Raw genomic sequence first — 19,567 nt, forward strand, 5'->3', positions numbered from 1 at the left:
TCGGAAGGAGGCGGGGCGGCCCCGCAGGTGCGGGCGGAGCAGGGCGGGGATCCGTGGGGCTGCCCGGCCCCCGCCCGGCGCTGTGCCCCGGTCCGGATTAGCCCCGGCCGATGGCTCCCCTGGGTCCTGCCGCCCCGCCGGGCGAAGCGGGGTGGCCCGGTGGCCGCCGGTGAAGGCAGCGCGGTGCCGCCCCCGGGGCCGCGGTGGGCCGGGCCGGCACTGCCGGGCAGCGGCAGCGGCGGCGCCCGCCCCGGCCCGCAGCGCACAGCGCGCAGCTTGGCTCCCTCCCGGCGCCCGGGCGGCGCGGCCCCGGGATCGGCGGCTCCCCGAGCCCGGGGAAGATGCTGCCGGGGTCCATCCAGATCTCCGGAGAGACGCTGTCGGGGGCGGAGATCCGGGACATCTGCGAGAGCCTGCGGGAGAACTCGGTGCGGCTGCTGTCTCTGCGGGGCTGCCAGCTCTCCGAGCGGGACTTCGGGCACGTCTGCCGTGGGGTGGCCGAATCCCGCTCCCTCGCCCAGCTCAACCTCAACCTGGGCATCGTCTCCAACATCAACCGCGTCAAGCAGCTGGCCGAGGCCCTGAAGACGAACCGCTCCGTCCAGTCCCTCTTGTGAGTACAACGGGGCGGGGGCTGCCGGGGGGGGGCTTTGGGCCCCTCCCGGGCGAGGACGGCTCTTTCGGGGAGCTCCGGGCCAGCCCTTGAATTTGAGTCTTGTCGGAGGGAAAATGCCCTTGACGCTGTGGCGGATAAGCCCCTACCCGTCACCTGGCTGGGAGGGAGCCACCTCTGCCCCTGCCGGATGGGCACGGCCCTGGCTTTCAGTCCCGGCCCTCCAGCCTGGCTGCCCCGGTGGTGGGGCTGCCCCTGCCGCGCTGGCATCCCCTGCACCCCCTCGTCCCGGTCGGGGGAGGAGGGCCACCGCAGCGGCCAGCTGATCCTCGCAGCAGAGGCTTCCCAGCACTTTTTGCCCACTTAGGGTTAGTATTTGTCATCCAGCTCATTTCGTCTGCTTCTCCCTCCCTGTCAGGTTAGTTAGCCCCCAGGAAGAAGGCTCCATAGTAATTTTCCCTTTTACCTGCACAGCCTCCATGGGAGTCCCTTGACAGATGCAGGCTTGGCCCTCCTCAATCCTGCTCTTTCCATCCACCCCTCGCTGGTGGCTCTGGATCTAGGAGACTGCATGCTGGGTGATGAAGGCATCAACCTTATCTGTGGGCTCCTGCCGCCTGATGGGGCCAAGTCCGGTAAGCACCAGGGGCTGTGGGCTGCACAATGATCAGTGGAGCTTTCACACAGAGCAGATGCATGCAGCAGTAAATCCTCAGCCCCGGAGGAGGCAGGCTCTATAGTTTGCCTGGGCTGAAGAATTTCTTTCCCCCAACTTAAGTAAAGCAGAAAAGCCAGGCAATAAAGAAGTGGTTCCCTTGGGCAGGCATGGGCTTTCTGTAATTGATCTGTCCTGCTGGCAGATTGGAGCTCAGAGACCAACAGGTTGTTTCTGGTTCATGTCAGGAGCATTTGAAACTGGAGGAGGGGACAGCTTGGATTTTGAATTTATTTCGCATTTGAGTGTTGATAATGACCATAGATAAATATATCGTGTGCCCCCACCTCAGCACTTGGCTTTATTGTCAGTGTCTGGGAATTGTCCCTGCTTGCAGGTGCACTGTGTGAGTGTGTAGTTGCATGGTCATAGCCCTAGTGCCAAGTCTCGGGTCTTTGCAGGGAATAATCTTCAGTGGTGTGAGGCCAGTGAGCCAGTTAAGCTGAGAGCTGGCATTTGCAGAGGTAATGCCGCTCCTTTCTCCTGACTCTCTAAGTGCTTTCCACCTCTTCTCAGTACCTCCTCCTCTGTGTGCTCACAATGCCACTGATGCTGTTATCTCTGCTGGCCACCCCTCTCAGGTGCAGGCTTCAGAGCCTACTGTCCTTGTTATTCTCTCTCCAACCTGTCACCTCATGTCACCTTCTTCACCCAGTCAGTCGTCTCACACACCCCTTACCTGTTTCCATTGTGTTTGCTACTTAGGGTAAGCAGGACACAGGATGGGAGCAGATAAGTGGGGCATTCACAGCATGGATAAATGAAGGGCTACTGCTGAAGGCAGTGAAATATTTCACTGATCTCTGAAATACGTGATGACAGTTGTCAGAGCAAACCAAACCCATAGATCCCCAAACTCAAAGCTGTTCTGGTGAGCTGAAATAGTTCTCCTGAGACTGCTTTGGTGACCCTAAGGCTCTGGTTTGGCTTCTCTCTCTTCTCCAGGCCTCAAAGAGCTAACACTGAGCGCCAACCCAGGCATCACAAGCAAAGGCTGGGGACGCCTGGCCATTGCAGTGGCTCACAGCTCACAGCTCCGTGTGCTGAACCTGGACTACAACCCTCTAGGTAAGCTGAGGGCCAGGGAGGAGGAGCAGGGGATGCTGCACTCCTGCCTCTCAGTGTTTGTGCAACTGGCACCAGTGGTTGGCTGGGGACCAAGCTCTAGAAATGCAGTAGAGCATCAACAGTAGGATGGGGCAGTTCCTTGCCTTCTGATCTCCAGCAGGAAGTTCACCCTGCTGGGCACCTTTACCTGTAGGAAAAGCCTGCTCTGGTTGTATGAAGTGGCCACATACCCTGCAGGGAGGTGCAGAAAGGAGGTTGTGCCTTGCCTACTCCATTGCCTTTGTTGTCATGTTCGACCCTCCATGTGGCCCTTGTTCCTGAAGAACCGGGTGCGGAAGCTGGCTTGGCAGATGCAGTATGTCCCCACGCTCCCCCCTTCATCTTCCTGGAGGAGAAGGGAGGAGGAGGAGGAGGAGGAGAGCCTGGCACTCGTTTCCATAGAAACAAACTCTCTCCAGCTCTGCTGCAAGGTGGTGAGGAGGAGATCAGGCCATGCCTCCCTGAGCATCAGCAGGATACTCCCCTCCTCACCCTATCTGCAAACAGAGCTTCCCTCCAGGCCCTCTGTCTGACCAGGTACCTCCTCTTGGGCAGGAAAGGCTCCAGGGTGTTATCTGACAGCACTCTGGATTTTGCTCTAAGAGAAGGTGTCACAGTTGTATGGCATCTTAGCACTCAGCAGAGAATGTCAGGAGAACACACTGGAGTCTTGTCTCTTCACTACCATCAATCTTTAATGCTGTGTCCAAAAGTTTACTCCCTTTCCAGGGAGGCAGTCCTTCAGCTGGTGCAGAGTCCTCTGTCTGGCTCCAGCCCTCCCCTATACTGAAGTATTTAGCTCCTATTCTGTGGCTGTGATGCCTTACAGGGACTGTTAAAGGCCCTTGCATCCTTGTGTAGGAAGGAGATTTGGAAAGATATGATTCCTTTGGGAACAAAACCAGTTTCACTGTGTTCCTTCGTGTTCCCCCTGACAATCAGTGACTGTTCCCATAACCACAAAATGGTGCACCTTTCCTTGTCTCTTTTTTTTAGCTAACAGCTTTTTTCTCCCTGAGGAACAGGTTTGGAGGTTGTCTGATGGCAGATATACTCAGAGGAAGTTTCCATGAGGGCATGTGGTATTACATGAGGAAAGGCAGGCACTGCTGACAGCCCTGGTTTGCTTCTCCCACAGGTGACCAGGTGGCAGGGATGCTCGCTGTCGCTGTGGCCTCCAGTCGAACCCTCGAAGTTCTGGACTTGGAGGGAACAGGACTTACCAACCAGTCAGCCCAGGTATGAGAGCCCACAGTTTCTCTACAGCATCACTGACATCTCAGTGGCACAGGACAGGGATGTCTGTAGAGGCCTTAGGATCTACACCTGCCTCCACCCCCCCATGAGTCCACATGTGCCCCCTTCCCTCCCTGCACCCAGGGGTGTTCTTACTTTCCTCTGGCTGTTTTCTGGGAAGAAGTAAGGGATTGGATTTTTGACTGAGGATCAGAGCTAAAGCTCTGTGGACATATAGGGGCCAAGACTCGGTAGCACAGGCTCTCCCCTCAGAGCCCCAGCTCCCAGCGGTAAGAGGGAATGAGCCTGGATATTTGGTAGCAACAGGGTGTAGAGCAGTCCCTGCTTTAGACAGAGCCAGGAAATCCAAGCTCAGCTTTTCCCACAGAAAGATGGGAAGTCCTCAGTCTCTCATAAAGCCTGATGAAGGCAGGTCAAGGCCAAGGGAAGGTAGAGGTAAGAAGAAGAGAGCTGGAATTTGCAGGGAGACAAAGCATTGATGCTTTTTCTGCTCAGCCTGGCTGCTGTTTGTGCTGCTTCAGCCTGCTTATTTCACTCTCCGCCCAGACCTTGCTGGACATGGTAGAGAACTACCCCACAGCCCTACGGACACTCATCCTGGCAGAGAACAACATTAGTCCCGAGCTGCAGCAGCAGATCTCTGACCTTCTCTCAGAGGGTGAGGAAGAGGAGGAGACGGAGGCTCACGAAGTCACAGCCAGGGAGAAGAACCCCTGGATCTGCCAAAACAGTAAGAGCTCTGGGAGCTGGGCTGTGGGCAGGAGCTGACAGGCAGGAGTTGGAGTATCTGGGGTGTTTCCAGTGCCACTGGTTTCTTGTGGTGAGGTTGGTGAATGGGATCTGTCCTTTCCCCCCATGAACTGGAATACATACAACCTCCAGGCGTGACCTTCATGTTAAACAGCGTTGGGCTGAGCCTCTTGTGGAAAGGCAGCCTCCAAGGACAATGCGGCTGCTGGAAAGAATGGAAACAGTACCTCTGAGGCGTTTTTCCTGATGCTGCAGGAACGAAATCTTTATGCAAAGTCTTAAAACTCAAGGGCAGGAGCATTAAAGATCTCAGGGGCCTTTGCCAGATAGCCTAGCCAAAACTTGTGTCATTCCTCACTGCTTCCAGAACCTCCCTGCAATCCGCACAGCATCAGCTATTCCTATCTCTGCGTCCCATACATGTGAAGGGTTAGCCAGGTGCCACAGCCTGTCTTTTCCTTGTAATGGAAAAAAGGTATATTATGGAGATAGCAGTAGCCTGTTTGGTATAGTTTGTATATATGATATTGTATATTGACATTCCTACCTTGTGATCCAGCTGTTTTGAGGGGTTGTTTTTTTACCTTCAGTTGTCCTTCCCCCCTCACAATTCCCATATCACGCTAGCAGGAAACAAGCACAACCACTCCATCAGCCTGAAAACATCTGGATCCTCATTTGTTAGAGCCATAAAAATAATTTAGTGACAGTTTTGTCCAAGTTTTGCATCCAGTTTCCAAAAATTGATCCCCAAAACAGAGATTCCCATGCAGCAGTTTTGAATGTGTAGGACTGCCACTAAAGATCTTCTCATTCCTATCCAGAAAAAAACAGATTTTTTTTCTGTTTAAAAAGGCTTCTGGTTGGGAGACTAGTATCCTACTGAGTTTCTTACTTGTTATGCATGCCCATCCTCCTTTCATCTGATTCACTCAGTGTGGGGAGAGTCACAGTGTTCCTGGCTGGTGCTCTGTGCCATCACAGAGCCAGCAAGCTGCCTTCACCTCCCCGAGGCAGGCAGGGAAGGGCTGCACAAACCCTCCATTCATGCTGTGCAGAAAGTCAGTATTTCCAGGCCTCTGCTGCCGTAACATGGCTGAGTGCCTGCTGTGTTCCCTGCTCTTGGGAAGGTAGCACCACCACCTTATGTGGGCTTGGTTGGCTTGCAGCCTGACAGCCCATCCCACCTGGACACTGTCTCTCTAGCCAAAAAAGCACTCGGTGAGTGCAGGGCTGGGTAAGGGCACGGCTGGGCCAGCACAAGCAGTATCCCTTGTATGTGGGCAGGGTTCAGAGCTGATGTTCCTCTGGGCTCTTGCTGCTGTCTCTGCTTTCTCCCCCTCTCCAAGCATCGATTCTACTCTGCTGCAAGGCCAGACTACTTAATCTCACACTTCTCTCAGCAGTTCTCCTCCCACCTGCGGTGCTCTAATTCCTCATCCTCACCTCTGCATCTGGAGTACTCTCTGTACTCTCTGGCAGCCCAAACGGCTCATCGTTTTCTCCCTCTCTCGACACAGATTCCAGCTCCCAGATGGTCCTGATGACGTCAGGTCTCGGTGACAGCCTCTTAGCAGAAACAGAGATGTAGCTGGGCTACCCTGCCTGCTTCTGCCGAGAAGAGCACCGTGCCCGCGGGGGCAGCGTGTGCCTGCCGGACCCCCGCCTCCGCTGGGCTCCCCAGCCCACTTCTCACACATTTCACCTCCTGCTGGCGCCTCACTCGGCTCTCTGAGCGCCGGAGCCTGGTCCGAGCAAATCTCTACACACGTCTCTGTGTTGTCACACGCCCAGTCGGCCGCTTGTGATTGTCCCGTCGCCGCATGTGTAGCTCACGCCGCCCCCCCCCACGCCCGGCTGTGCCCGCAGGGCGCAGGCTGTATTTATTCAGATGTGTATAAGAGATGCCCTTTCTATCGCTTGTACTGCTGTCGCGATGAGAGTTTTATAAAGGTCACAGACGTGGTGGCACCACTCGTGGCAGCGTCCGTCTCCGTCACTGTGTGACTCCGGGGAGGCGGGGGCCGGCAGGAGCCGGTAGGCATCGGCAGGTGCGGGCAGGGGCGGCAGGAGCCAGTAGTTACCGGCAGGTGCGGGCAGGGAGCGGCAGGAACCGGTAGGTATCGGCAGGGGCGGCAGGAGCCGGTAGGTACCGGCAGGTGCGGGCAGGTATCGGCAGGGGCGGCGCAGGCAGGCGCTGCAAGACCGGAGCGCCGGCAGGGGGCGGCAGCCCCTCACCCCCCCTCGCGCCGGCCCTCCCGCCCTGCCGAGGCTCCTCCACAGGCCCGGCCCTGCGGAGAGCTCGGCGACAGCCCAGCTTTCTGTCCCCCAGGCCCTCCCCCGGCCCAGGAGGTAGCGGGCAGGGCTAGTCTGGCTCTGCAGGGAGCTTGGCCCCAGCGGCGCACCCTCTGGTGAAGGCTTCAGCCCGCATCAGCACTGCGGCTTGCTCTGCTCGGCCAAGCGTCCCCTTGCTGGAGCAGACAAGGAAGATCGTGTTTCAAGGCTCAGATTAGGTTAGAAGATCAAATTGTGGCCGCAGCTGCTACTCAAGGGAACAAGGAATAATATCATTAATTATGGGAACAAAGAAACAAGAAACTCTTCCTGTGTTGCGCTTTGCATATATGTAGGTCAGAAAGGCACAGCATAACATGGGAGATGGAAGAAAATTCATCAGAGCCCTCTGACCTGTGCAGCACCATTCAACACAAAAAGGAAGCACTTCCAAGTGTCCGTAACAGCATCCTGCAGGAATTCTGTCTCATATTTGGACAACTTTCTGCCTGGGCTATGTCCAATCAACCTCAATCCTCCCCACACAAAATACCTCCTCTAGAATTATAACCCCCTTAGGAATTCCAGCAAGGTGGTATGTTGCATGGTTCCACATAACTCAGTTTCTGAAGTGGAGAACTGATACTCTCAGCTGATTCCAAGAGCTGGGACTTTATAAAACCCAACAACTATTAAAAGGATTAGCTACACCTCATCCTACTCTAGATCAGCAGGTGGAGAGTCTGCCAAGACACAGCCAGGACAGCTAGCAAAACACTTGAAAAGGGGTAGGCAGAATCTTACCAGTAACACTGAGGGTGCTTACAGGTCACAAGATCACTCTCTCTCTGAGAGCTAACAGGTGGCACACAGTTCAGCAAACTTGGGACACTGTACCCTGAGCAGCTCTGCTCCTTCACATGCTCAGTCCGGGTTTTAAGCAGCATCAAGAACACTACAGCCATTGCCATCTACTTTTAAAATAGTTTATTTCTGGTCTTAAAATATACATCAGTTTGAAAATCTCAGAAAAAAACACATTAGTTACAGATTAACAGTCTGGAGTTGGGACACTGGAAGTGGGATGAGCTCAAGGCCCCAGAGCCAATACTGCTGGAGGTGGGCAGGAATGCAGAGGGCACCGTGCCCAAGGGGAGAAGGCTCTGCTCCTTGAGGCCACTGCTTCCTCTCAACCTCTGCCAGCAGCCTAATGCTGCAAAGCACAACTGTCTGGCGAGGCTCTGGGCACTCTTTTGCCACCCCTCCACTGTTCTGCTTTTCAGTCTACCTTGACCAAAAGCAGAGGGAGGCTGGCTCTGCCCAGCACCATCAGCACCAGCTGCCTCAGCAAGAGAGGTTTTTATCCCCTGACCAGCATGCCAGGATTCAGGGGAGATGGGGCTGAGCCCTGAGGGGCAATGCCTTCCCCACTGCAGGCCACCAGCAGCCTCAGAGCCAGAGCAGCTCGCTCAGTGAGCATCCAACCCCAGGTGACATCCATGAGGCAGGATCTGACAGCTGCTGCAGGTGCAAACTCTCAGCAATGCTGCAGAACAGAAGAAATGCAGCAGTGGAGCAGCTGATGACAGCAAATACAAGGACCCTGCCACCATGACTGGGACAGGGGAGATGAACACTCTGCAGGCTCAGAGGAGGCTCCTGCTCTCAGCACCAGCCTGTCTGCACAAGGACCAAGCAAAATACTGCAGTGAAATACCGAGTCCCACCTCCCCACCAGAGGGTGGCAGGAAACAAGGTGAGTGTGTAGGCAGCAGCTCTAGCCAGGGTACGTAAAGCAACCTACATAACTGCCAGAGAGGCCTGCAGCTCCCTTTCACTGGCCCTGGAGCCTCCAGGCTTGAGCTGAAGCCCTGGCTGGCCCCAGCTGCAAGCTGCAAGCCCTTTGCAGAGACAGGGTTTGGGGAAAGGAGCAGGGCCCTCAGGCAGCTCTCGGCTGTACATCTTGATGTAAGCATATGAACAGAAGCTCCCTCATGGAGACAGGGGTGCTCTCCTCCAGCCCAGTGAAGAGCCCTCATTGTGTAGGGTGGGAGGACAACACAAACCCAACTCAAAAACCAGATAGCAGACTGAGGGCAGACGGTGGGGTTTGAAGGGGGTGTGGTGCAGGGAACTGGGCTGTTCTCTGCCTCGCACTCCCAGGAGAGCCAAGAAACACCAGAAAGACAAGAGCACAGGACAAAATTAAAACAGGAGGCCTGGGCTCTGTAAGCCCTCAAAAAATACCTACATCTACAGACCTCTCCCCTTCCCTCCCCCCCCAAGCAGACAATGAGCACACAAGACTGAGAAGAAAAGTCACACAATATCACACTACGCTAGGAAAAACACACAGAGAGCCCCACCCAGAAGGGAAGGCTCCAGAGGCACCAGAGCCAGCCTGGAGCCCCCCAGAGAAGGGGACGTGCAAGGAGACCCTGGCAGAGGGCTACTGCCAAGCCATGAGGTAGTGCATCTACAGGGAGCAGCTCCTCAGCATGCTGCCCTCGCATCCCTGCTGGCCCTGCACCAAGCCCTGCCCAGAAAAGCCAGTACCACCCTTCACGCCTTGCTTGCCTGGGGCAAGACCTTGTTCTTGAGTCTGGAGGGGTTTCTACAGGCTGGAGGCCAGGATCAGAGGGAAGCGCAGCTCTGATAGCTGAGCCTCTTCAACACACCCTCAACGCAGGCATCAGACCGGCTGCCAGCGGCTGTGTCTGTTTATGCGGGGTGGGGAGAACGAAAAAACAATACACCTCAAAACCAAAGGCTTGGAAAGAAGAAAGAAGCCCACCCAAGAGCAAAGCATCAGCACCGTTCAAACAAAACAACAGCACAGAGAGCAAGGGGAAGAGGTGTGAGGGAGGAGACACACAAACACAAACCCCAGGGCCCAGCAGGCAATGCCTCCCCGAACCACCTCAGCAGGCAGCACCCATGCGTTGCCTCTGTGGGGACCAGGTGCTGAGCCCAATGCTGGAAATCCGCAGAGGCAGATTCTGGAGAACAACCCCATGGGCAGCTGGGGAAAAAGAAAACCCAACAGAAAAATGAGATACCAGGAATCCCAGCACATCCCCATGGCACACAGCCATCCGCTGGGAGAGTCCTTGTGCCCCACTCATGGCTTCTGGGGCTCCCGAGGAATCAGACGCCACCACACAGGCAGTCTGCCCTGTTGGCACAAGAAAAAAGAGAGCAGAGCAGCTGTGGGCAACCAGCACAAGAGCACCCAGGGCCTCAGGTACCTGAGTGGGAAGGGGGAAGGAGGATGAGGGTGTAAAGAGGCACAGGCACCAGGAGGAGGGGTACCAAGAACTAGCTCTGGTACAGGCACCAGTGTGAGGCTGTGGAGAGAGCTGTGAGCATGTCGGGGCAGTGGGTGTGCTTTTGCACATTGCATGTGCTAGTACTGTGGGTCTGAGGTGCCAGGGAAGGGGAACCTCAGCTCTTCCAGGTAGCAAAAGGAAGAGAATAAATATAAAATTTCAGAGCAGACTCCCTCTGGGAGGAGGGTACTAAGGGAGGTTTCTCCCTCAGGTGGACTGATGGAGGCATCCCACAGCTCTGCAGCGTGTGGTCGCTTCTTGCTTGCTCTGCCTCAGCTGAGAAGGTTGCCCTGCTCCTGGGCCTGCGTCAGACTGTCCTTGCGATGTAAGTGGTGGACCCCCATCCTCTTGGGGCTGCGGTGCATCCGACTGAAGGGAGGCTTGACCCTGCCTTCTCCACTTTCCTCTTGGGCACCTCCTTGGTTGCTCTCCTTGTTTCCCTGGAGAAGTATTTCTCTTTCCTCAGCTGGGCTCTCAGGTAAGCCAAGGTCCACATAGTCCTTGTGCTTCTCTGGTGAGGGGCTTTCAGGCTCAGCACTGCCTCCACCGCTTTCATGCAACAGCTTCTGGGCTTCATCCTGGGAGAAATCTGTACCATAGTCTGAGGAGAAATGGCTCCTGCGGGCTCTGGACTCAGTGCTGTCTGTGTCCACACTCGAGTCCCGGCTCACGGTCCAGCTGCAGCTCTGCGCAGACTCCTCACCGTCTGAGTAAGCCGAGGCTGCCCTACCCAGCTCCTGCATGGAGCGGCTGAACCTTTTCTGGAGCTCAGGGGCTGTGTCACGGCTGAAAGCAGTGCGGTTCATCAGCACTCGCTCGGAGGTGGGGGGTGCCTTGTCCACAAACATACGCTGCCAGTTGGCCAGCAGGTCCTCCTCAGAGCTGGCAGAGCTGGCAAAGGCGCTCGGGATCTGGGGAGGGCTGCTGAATGGGCTGCTCTGGGAAGATCCGTGAGCTCTGGCTGCTTTGGGGGACTGCTGACAGGAGCAGCTGGAGGCTGAACGGTGCCCCTCTGAAGCAGGGCTGCTGGGGAGTGTCCGGTGCCTGTCGCAGCTCTCGTCTTCACTCTGTACCAGGCTGAGGGAGATGGCCTGGCGCGTAGCGTACGTGCAGTTGGGCAGGGGACTGTTCTTTGGGATCCTTACCTTGTCCTCAGAGAACTCAATCACTTTGCGCCCTGGGTACATAGGATGGGGAGGTGAGGGAGTAGGGTATGGGCTTAACTTCTCAAAGGCAGGCACATCCTCAGGCACACTTTCCATGCTACTCTGTGGCTTGCAGCCACCATTCTGCTGTTTCCCCGCATCTCCTCCCTCCTTTCCTGTCTGCCCTGAGCTGTTGGAGGCATCAGGAGGGGCTCCGCTCATGTCCACATGCACAAAGACATCCTCCGCCATGGGACAGCTGCCACTGCTAGACTTGGCTGAATTCAGAACCAGAGATTCTGGTTTCTCCAAGACTCTGGCGATGACTGAGGTGGGCACAACATCAGATGGTGCCAAGGTGTGGGCTGCCTCTTGACCAGTGCCTGCAGACTCCTGAGTGCTGTGCAAATGCTTATTGACCATGTCCTGCAGCTCATAGGGAAGCTAGGGAAAAGGAAAAAGACATTAGAAGGGGGCTCCCATGCAAGCCATTTAGTTCCAAATAATCTCCCTTTTCCAACCAACCTTCATGTGTACTTTGTACTCCTTATCTTGACCCTAACGTTTACCTACCTTGCCTTGAGAAAGCTATCTCTTTTCAAAGCAAACCTGCCCCATGAGGGACTGCCAAGGCTCTCTAGCTGTCACACCAGTCATGCTTCTAGGCCGTGGTTCACAGTCCCCATTTGGCAAACAGAACAAGAAAAGATGGCACATGGGCTCAGTCCCACATGCCTGTGAGCAGAGACAAGGCCCAGCCAGTGCATGGTAGGAAGGAGTCTATTGATCTGTGGAAAATCAGTCGGTGGTTGCACTGCAGTGACTCTACAGCCCCCAGTGCTGGGATCCACAGTGCTCCCTGAATGCGTAATTGCAGCCATGCTGCCCTGGCAGCCTGCCCGCAGACCAGGATCGATGCCTTCCCTTGTTCCAACCAACTCTACCATGTCACCCCACTTCCTTGCTCTCTCCATTTCAGAGAGGCAAATGTGGGGTTATTACCAAAGTTGCAAGACTGGGGTCTTGCCAGGGTGTAAGCACCACCCCTTGTCCTGAAAATGGGCACCACTGCTTTCCCCATCACCCTGCCAAGCTGCCCTCACCTTGGTCACCACATGCATGCACAGCATCAGCTGGAGAGCAGAGGTCCCCAAGCCACTCAGTGGCATAGCAAGGTCTGTCCCATCACAGCCAGAAGGAAACTGCATCCAAATCTCGGGATACAGGGCACACTGCATGACAACAGCTGGCTGTGAGGCAAGCTGTCTGCACAGCTGCTCAGCACCAAACCCCCTCCAGTGGCAGTCACATGGGACACAGCACTCTGGGGCGCAGAATTCAAAGTTCCAGAGAGGAGAGACAGCTGGGAAAGAGGTCAAGGTTACCCCAGCAGTAACTGATACACTGACCTCAAGAGTGCTAATCTGAGACACAATGGGGGAGGGTGACATATTGGTCACCTGCTAAGTTAAAAAAGACATGCATGTGGTTTTGCTGAGAGGAACACAAGAAGGGACAGAGACTAGAGGTGTGGCAAGGAGAGAGCGAGGGTAAGGGCTTGAATGGTACTTTCAACTAAGAAGTGATGCTAACGTGGAAGACCTAAACCGCATCTTTGCTCATCCTGAGGGCAGGATGAGCTGAACTCCCCTCCCCGATACCATTCCCCCCCACAAGGGGGAGTATAAGTTGGCATGAACTTCTATTCAGAAGGCCTAGAAGACACCCCGAATGCTGCCTCACACATTTCTCCTCAGGGAAATAAGTGAAGCCATGCCAGACTACTGCTGCTTAACTCCTTATGAGGCCATTCCATGTGGCCAGGTGAGGAAGGGAAAAGGATGGAGCACGGTAAGAGAGAGATCTGTCCTCCTGCCAGCTCCCAGCACACACCCAGCAGGATATCAAATTCAAGGTTATTGTGCTTTTTATAACAGCTCCTGGCTGAACTGTGAAATGGAGCTGTCATGTAAGAGGAGCTGGCAGAAGGTCTGTGCTGCCTTCTCAGTGGGAGTGGGAACAGAAGCCTCCCCCCACCTCTGCGGCTGAACGATGAGAAGTCAGCAGCCCTGTGGAGAAAGCTGGAGAAAGTAAGATGCAGCCCTTCTTCCCCACCTCAGCAGGATTGCTACTCACATCAGCAAACTTGTGGTTCCTGAAATGAGACTTGTTACACTTGAGCAGCTGTACTGCAAGGTTACAGTCCTGTCGATAGCGTTCCTGCAAGAGAGGGCACAGGTGTGCAACAGTGTTAGACTGGCCTGATCTCTTATCCGAAAAGGTCCCACCTGACCAGATGCTGCTTGAACAGAAGCCAGAGGAGACATCTGATGAATTGCTCCTGAGGGCACCTGTCATTTCCCCCTCCCCACACCCCTGTGTATTTTCTTACAACTCAGCCAAGGTGTCCTTTTCAGCTCCAGTCCTTGCTCCCACCATATACTCTGTCGGAGTATCAGCTATCAACCCCCTCTCCCTCTGAGGATTTTAATAATCTCCAAAAGTCCCACCAGATTTGCTATCCCATCCCACAGCTCTCAGCCATGCCTGATGATGCAGACAGACTGGAGGGAGTTGAGAGCAGTTAAAAGAATCAAGCACTGGATCCAGAAACTTCTTTATTATTAATGGTGTAGAAAAGGCACCATCTCTCTCTCAGCTCCATTCGTTCAAGCTGGACTCAGGTCAAACTCTAAGCTCAAAAGAGCAAATACATCAAACCTGAAGATGAGTTCTTTCCTGCTCAACCCCTCAGACCCTTTTCTGTTTGTCTCCCTACTGTTGTGTACAGCTCCCACACTTTCATACACACTGGAGTAATTTATGTGCTCCTTTCCACTGATAACTTTGAAAAAAGGAAAAGCCCCCGCCTCACACACTTCCACAGCCATTTGCAGACTGACACTTACATTGAGTTCCTCCAGCTTATTGATGGTGGTTTTGGCATCAAGCAATTTATTAGTGAGCTCTACAATCTCCCAGTCCAGCGTCTTGCGGTCCATTTCTGCCTTTTTAATCTGGGATGCAAGAACACCAGGTGTAAAACTCCCTAGCACAGAAGAACCTGGCTTCACCACCCACCTCAGTCCAAGCATAGCACAATGACATGTGCAGCTGGGACAAAAAAAACTTCCAGACAGACAGATAAGGGAGACAACCCTCTTCAAAGGGAAGGGATTCCAAAGGCCAAATGGAACCAGCCATTCTGCTATAGCTACAGAGACAACAAGGTTGACTTTCAACGTCCTTAATGCAGTATCTCTTCTTGCAGCACTAGCATGTTTCCCCTCTGTTCTGGTTCCCACGGTGTCTGGTAGAAAGCTAGTGGTTTTGAGCAATCAATCCCAACCTGCCACTTGTAGCAAAGACCTCTGAGCTTGCGATACTCAGCCATCTTCCTTGAGGAATACTGCCCAAAAAGATCCAACCATCAATGCTGAATGGACAAAAAGGCTTTTTTTGCAGGAGGAAGGCACCATCTTGAAAGAGTTTAAGCCTTCCTCTAGTAAAGAGCAACTAAAAGGACCTGTGTAGCATCATTTGGAGTTCAACTAAAGCCATCCCTAAAGCAGGCAATCTTGCCTCTTTAGACTTCCTAACAGTTCAGGTACAGAGCAGATAGAGACCCAGATGTAACAGCAAAGAGGGGCAACAGCTCCAAGCCATCACTGTCTCAAGAACTTCTTCCAAACTGGCCAGAGGTGCTGTGAGGCTGTGGCCACCAGGGCCCAGCTATGTGTCAGGGGTACAGCACAATTACACACAAGGGGGTACGAGAGGAAATACTTCCTGAATGTGCAGTCTCTTCAGGCACCAGCACAATAAATAACTGAGTAATGAATATTAACCCTAGAAATTCACGTGCTAGAACAAAAGAAATCTCACCCTGGGCTACACAGAGGCAATCACCATCTCAGCTATTTGACTTGCCTGCTCACAGCCCAGAAGGGGAAGGAAAGGGAGCAAACGAGGCTCACAGCCATCCACATCTTGTGCAGTGCCGCAGCTTATGGGCACCACTTCCCAACAACGCCATGCTCCAGCTGGCTCAGAGTCAAACACTCTTAAGATGGAGCACTGCAAGCTAGGACCTGCTGCATCTGTGGGCAGCTGCTGGATACCAGGTGAGCCCTTGGCTGGACGAGGGCTGGGGCCCCTTCATCTGGGATGGTATATGTGGGACTGACAATGAAACCACCAGGCTGAGACACGTAAAGAGGAAAAAGAAAAAACACACAAACGAAAAGACGCAACTGCAAAAATCCAGCTTTGGCTGAGAGAGGCCTGAGAGGCGAGTGCGCCCAGCGTGTGCCAGCGGCAGCGTGGGGAGGAGAAAGAGAGAGAGAGAGGGGGAGGGAGAGAAAAGAAACAGCCATGAGTGTTATGAATGCACACAACAGACATACACGCACATTGGCTCTGCTCTGACTGCCCCCGTCCTCCCAGGATGACCACCCCAAGACTGGCTGACACATCCCTGGCATTTTGAGACGGACTGAAGCAACATGACGGAATACCATGCAGTTATGTTGTGAGGAACCAAAGCTCACGTGCACAACCAAGTAGGGGCTCAGTAAATCAAGAAAACAGTTCATGACACCAGCTAGAATGGGGAGTAGATGGTCACAGCCCGAATCTCATCCCTCACCCATTGCCACATCTGCTGGGTAAAGACAGGGCCCCTTTCCCCCATCCCCTGTTTGCTTCCAACAAACAGGTCTCTTCCACCTGATTGCCATAGTGACTTAATAGGGCACTTACCAGGGCATGCAGCTTCTCCTCCAGATCTTGATTGGTTCTCTGGGAAGCAGTGTAGCTGTTCTGCAACCTACAGAAACAAGATTGTAAGCATGGGAATGGATCACAGGCACCTGGTCAAGTCACCTTCATAGCTGCCAAACAAACCATCAGCTCCAAAACTCCATGAAGGTTGCTGCTAAGACAACCAGGCATACTAGCTATGCCTTACCTCTAGCACACAAGGGCTTTCAGACCCCAAGTTACTGGAGGCAAGATGAAGCTGGCTGGGTGAAAGGATCTTGCAGGAGAGGATGTAAATTACTTTGGAGGACTCCTCTGAACTGTCATATCTAAGCACATGAGCAGTGATTGGTACTGATTTTTAACTGAGGTACTTTTCAGGTAAAGCAGTGATGTACTTTCTTGCAGCCATCAGTGGCTTCTTTTGCACATGTGGGTTAACCATATGAGCTGGATCCTGCCTTACATGGAATAGATGAAGAATTCCCTGTTGTCAGCCTCTCATGCTGGCAGCATTCCTACACCGTATCCTGGAGAAAATAATGGCTGTCGAGCCTTTAGGCTCCCCCCTTGCAGTCTGGAGGTGCACATCTTGGAGGATGCAGCATGCTTTTGATTTACACCACAGGGCACAGCCTGCTCACACTAGCTGAGGGAGTCCTCAGTGGAAGGATCTCTAACTCTACCCCTTTTTGGTTCTCCTTTTCATACCTACGGAATTTGTCCTTGAATTTCTCCAGTTCCTCACGGTTCTGGCCCAGTTCCATCTCCAGGTAGTCCTGACCTGACTCCAGTTCCCTCTCCATGGCCTCCATTTTGTTCGTCACATATGTCAGCCGTCGACGAAGCTCCTCATTCTCGTGCTGCAGTAGCCTGGGGCAGGAATAGGAACAAGGTATCACTGAGTTGCACAAGGGGTACTCCACACCAGCAACCCCACCCCACTGCTCTGCACTAGGGCCCAATGCCCTGCACAGGGGCTCTGAGAAGTCAGGAGCTGAACTGTCAGGAGACTCCAGCACATGAAGCAAGAGGTGCATCTCTGTCAAGAGACACTCAAACTCTCTTGGAGCAGGGGCAAAGAAGCACAGGCCAGCTGGTCAGCCATGGCTCCCAGCTCCCTCTCAGATTACAGTGCTTGGATAAAGCCCACTAGACAGATGAGCTGTGCAGCTCCAGTGTCCCTCACTGATGAATGAAAACCACTCAATAATTTATCCCAGTCCAGGTTAGAAGAGTTAAAAGCAAGAAGAGCAAAATCATCTTCTCCACTCCTGAACCAAAATCCCTCACACCTTTAATACATGGTGGAAAGAGGACTCCATACAGCCTTAAACCTGGAAGCAGAGGTGGTGGGGTGCATTTACAGATATGACCCCATTTACAGCTGGTCAACCCTACTGCAATACAAACTGCTCCATTCCTCCCCCAGCCAGGACATGTCTGCTGGTCAGAAGTATTTCCTGTTGTTTTTCATTCCTTTGTGCTCAGCTGCTTGGAGAAACCCAGAAGCACAACTTCTCTCTGGCAGTGCAAGCTTTCTCCTCACTATGGCCTGGAGCTCAGTGCTAGCAGCTATGTCCTACAGCACCACCAGCAAAGGGCTCAGTTCTCACCTCTGTCAGCAGCAGGCTTCTGCATACTGCTTCTGGTGGCTTACACCGGGACAACAACAAGGATTAAAAAATGCACTCCTATCTCCACCTGTATTAAAGACTTCATCTACCTTTCTTTCACACCCACCAACTCCTCTGCCTGCACCTGCACTGAGGTCTATGTTCCCTCCTCCTCCTCCAGGGAGACGGACATGCAAGGCAGAGCTTGGCAAGGCACAGACCAAAGCTCTGCCCACAGGGCCCCAAGATGACTGAAGATCTGAAAGGAGCCCACAGATCCAGTCAGCTTCGCTGTGCAGGTGGCACAGACAGGATATGAGGAATCAGCACCCACACAACTGTATGACAGGCATAAAGAGGGACCGGGACACTTACTTCATCCTTTCTGCATCCGTCAAGGGTTCCTGCACAGGGAAGAAAACAGCTGTGAGATTATTTCAGATGAGGAGTTGGTCTCTCATGCTATCCTAAAGGGCAGTCTTGGTTGCTAGACCCTATCTGTGACTCCTCCTCACCTGCTCTTACAGGTCATACTAGGCTACAAGGATCTGTACACACATCGCTCAGATGTATGATACCAAAACAGACTGTGTGTTCTGGTTCAGGGCAGAAGAGCCGGACTAGAAACCACCATACAAGCTAGGTAAGTTTACCCTCCCAGAGTGTAATCTCAGCATCTCTTGTAAAATCATCACCTTAGCTGGTGTTTCAGCTTCCTCCACATCCACAGTTAGTGGGTAGCAGGAATCTCACAGGCCAGCATACACAGGATTAAATTTTCACCACAGCAATCACTTGTGGGGCCCTTGAAGACCCACAAAAAGCACGAGAGAAAATCATTTGGGAGCTGAAAAATGTGGCTACCATTTACACCACCCAGATTGTGCTGTGAAAAAGGTTTCTTTCTGCAGACCTGAAACCAGCCACCGTAACTATTCTAGGACAGCAGAAGAAACACCAAAGGTCAGAAAAGCCTGTAAAAGAAATTAACGTTATGGGCAAGATCCCCAGAGATGGCTGGAGCAGAATCCTGCAGAAAAAGGAGACACAGAGCAGTGACAAGACCACGTGGCTCAGCTATTTTCTCTTCCTTTGCACTCTCTAATCCATGACCTGGAATAGTCAACATCCAGTACCCCAAGATACCAGGCATAGGGCACACACGAAGCACCAGGAGCATCCCAGCCCCTCCTGACAACAGAGCTGCCTGCCTCCTGCACACGCCTACTGCCCTGGAGCCTAAAGGGCCTTCAACCAGCAAACACCTGGGAAGTCTGCAGTGGTGAGAATAGCACCAGTTTCTACTTTTGTTAACTCCTGGGGCTAAAGGGAAGCTGGTTACACCCAGGAAGATATACCCAACCGGTAGCAGAGCCGTGAGTGGCACCCCCACTAGAGAGCAGCTTCTGGTCATTAAGCACCCACAACATGAGGTCTGGGGGCCTGCTCTCACTTGCCCCAGTGGCATTACAGACTAGATGAAATCCAGGTGGGGGCTTTGGCCTCCGTGAGACCCCTGTCTGCAAGCCGGTGACCCTGGCACCTACCTTGTTTAGTGCCAGGTTGAATGAAGGGGAGGATCTAGATGGGGTAGGCCCCTCCTCCCGACTCCAGTGTGTTGGAGTGGAGCAGGATCCTTTCTCTGGGTAGTTCGGCTCCACTGCACGCTTCTGCCCAAGCTTAGCACACTGATGGTGTGGCTGTAACAGCCGTGAACAGGGACTGCTTTCATCCCTTCTGCCCTCTGCACTGATTTTCCATGAAGACAGTGAATGCTGCTGCCCAGAGGATGTCCCTGCCAGCCCCAGGTCTGCCAGCTGCTGCAGCTCATACTGACACAGATCTACTACCCTTCTCTCCAAGGAAAGTTTTCCCTTACTGTCCTTCCTCCCAAGGACAGGTTTCTTTCTTAGTCTGGTAACTCTCCCAGCTTCCTCAGCACACTTTCTCAGGCCCGAAGCCATTCCCAGTCCCTCACATTTCTTTTCTGTTTTTCTTCT

General features: G+C 53.6%; 2 protein-coding genes across 9 annotated transcripts in view; one reads left to right on the forward strand and one right to left on the reverse strand.

The window, feature by feature from the left end:
* Positions 1 to 40: 40 nt before the first annotated feature.
* LRRC73 (leucine rich repeat containing 73) lies at positions 41 to 6,419 on the forward strand. Its single transcript, XM_027641440.1, has 6 exons — positions 41 to 613; positions 1,088 to 1,248; positions 2,274 to 2,396; positions 3,574 to 3,674; positions 4,239 to 4,422; positions 5,963 to 6,419. Exons 1-6 carry the CDS (start codon positions 342 to 344, stop codon positions 6,031 to 6,033), a joined length of 912 nt encoding a protein of 303 aa, XP_027497241.1. The 5' UTR covers positions 41 to 341; the 3' UTR covers positions 6,034 to 6,419.
* A 1,269-nt stretch (positions 6,420 to 7,688) lies between these two features.
* Positions 7,689 to 19,567, reverse strand: part of TJAP1 (tight junction associated protein 1) — a 40,680-nt gene continuing 28,801 nt past the window's right edge. For all 8 annotated transcript variants that reach the window (XM_027641432.1, XM_027641430.1, XM_027641436.1 and 5 more), the window contains 6 exons: positions 17,943 to 17,971; positions 16,663 to 16,824; positions 15,952 to 16,018; positions 14,100 to 14,207; positions 13,327 to 13,410; positions 7,689 to 11,634 (listed from right to left, as the gene is read on the reverse strand). In XM_027641432.1, coding sequence (XP_027497233.1) covers positions 10,318 to 11,634; positions 13,327 to 13,410; positions 14,100 to 14,207; positions 15,952 to 16,018; positions 16,663 to 16,824; positions 17,943 to 17,971 — 1,767 coding nt within the window. In that variant the 3' untranslated portion in view covers positions 7,689 to 10,317. The remainder of the gene's footprint in view (positions 11,635 to 13,326; positions 13,411 to 14,099; positions 14,208 to 15,951; positions 16,019 to 16,662; positions 16,825 to 17,942; positions 17,972 to 19,567) is intronic.

Source organism: Corapipo altera, unplaced genomic scaffold (genome assembly GCF_003945725.1).
Source record: "Corapipo altera isolate COAL_440 unplaced genomic scaffold, ASM394572v1 48b, whole genome shotgun sequence".
NCBI lineage: Eukaryota > Metazoa > Chordata > Aves > Passeriformes > Pipridae > Corapipo > Corapipo altera.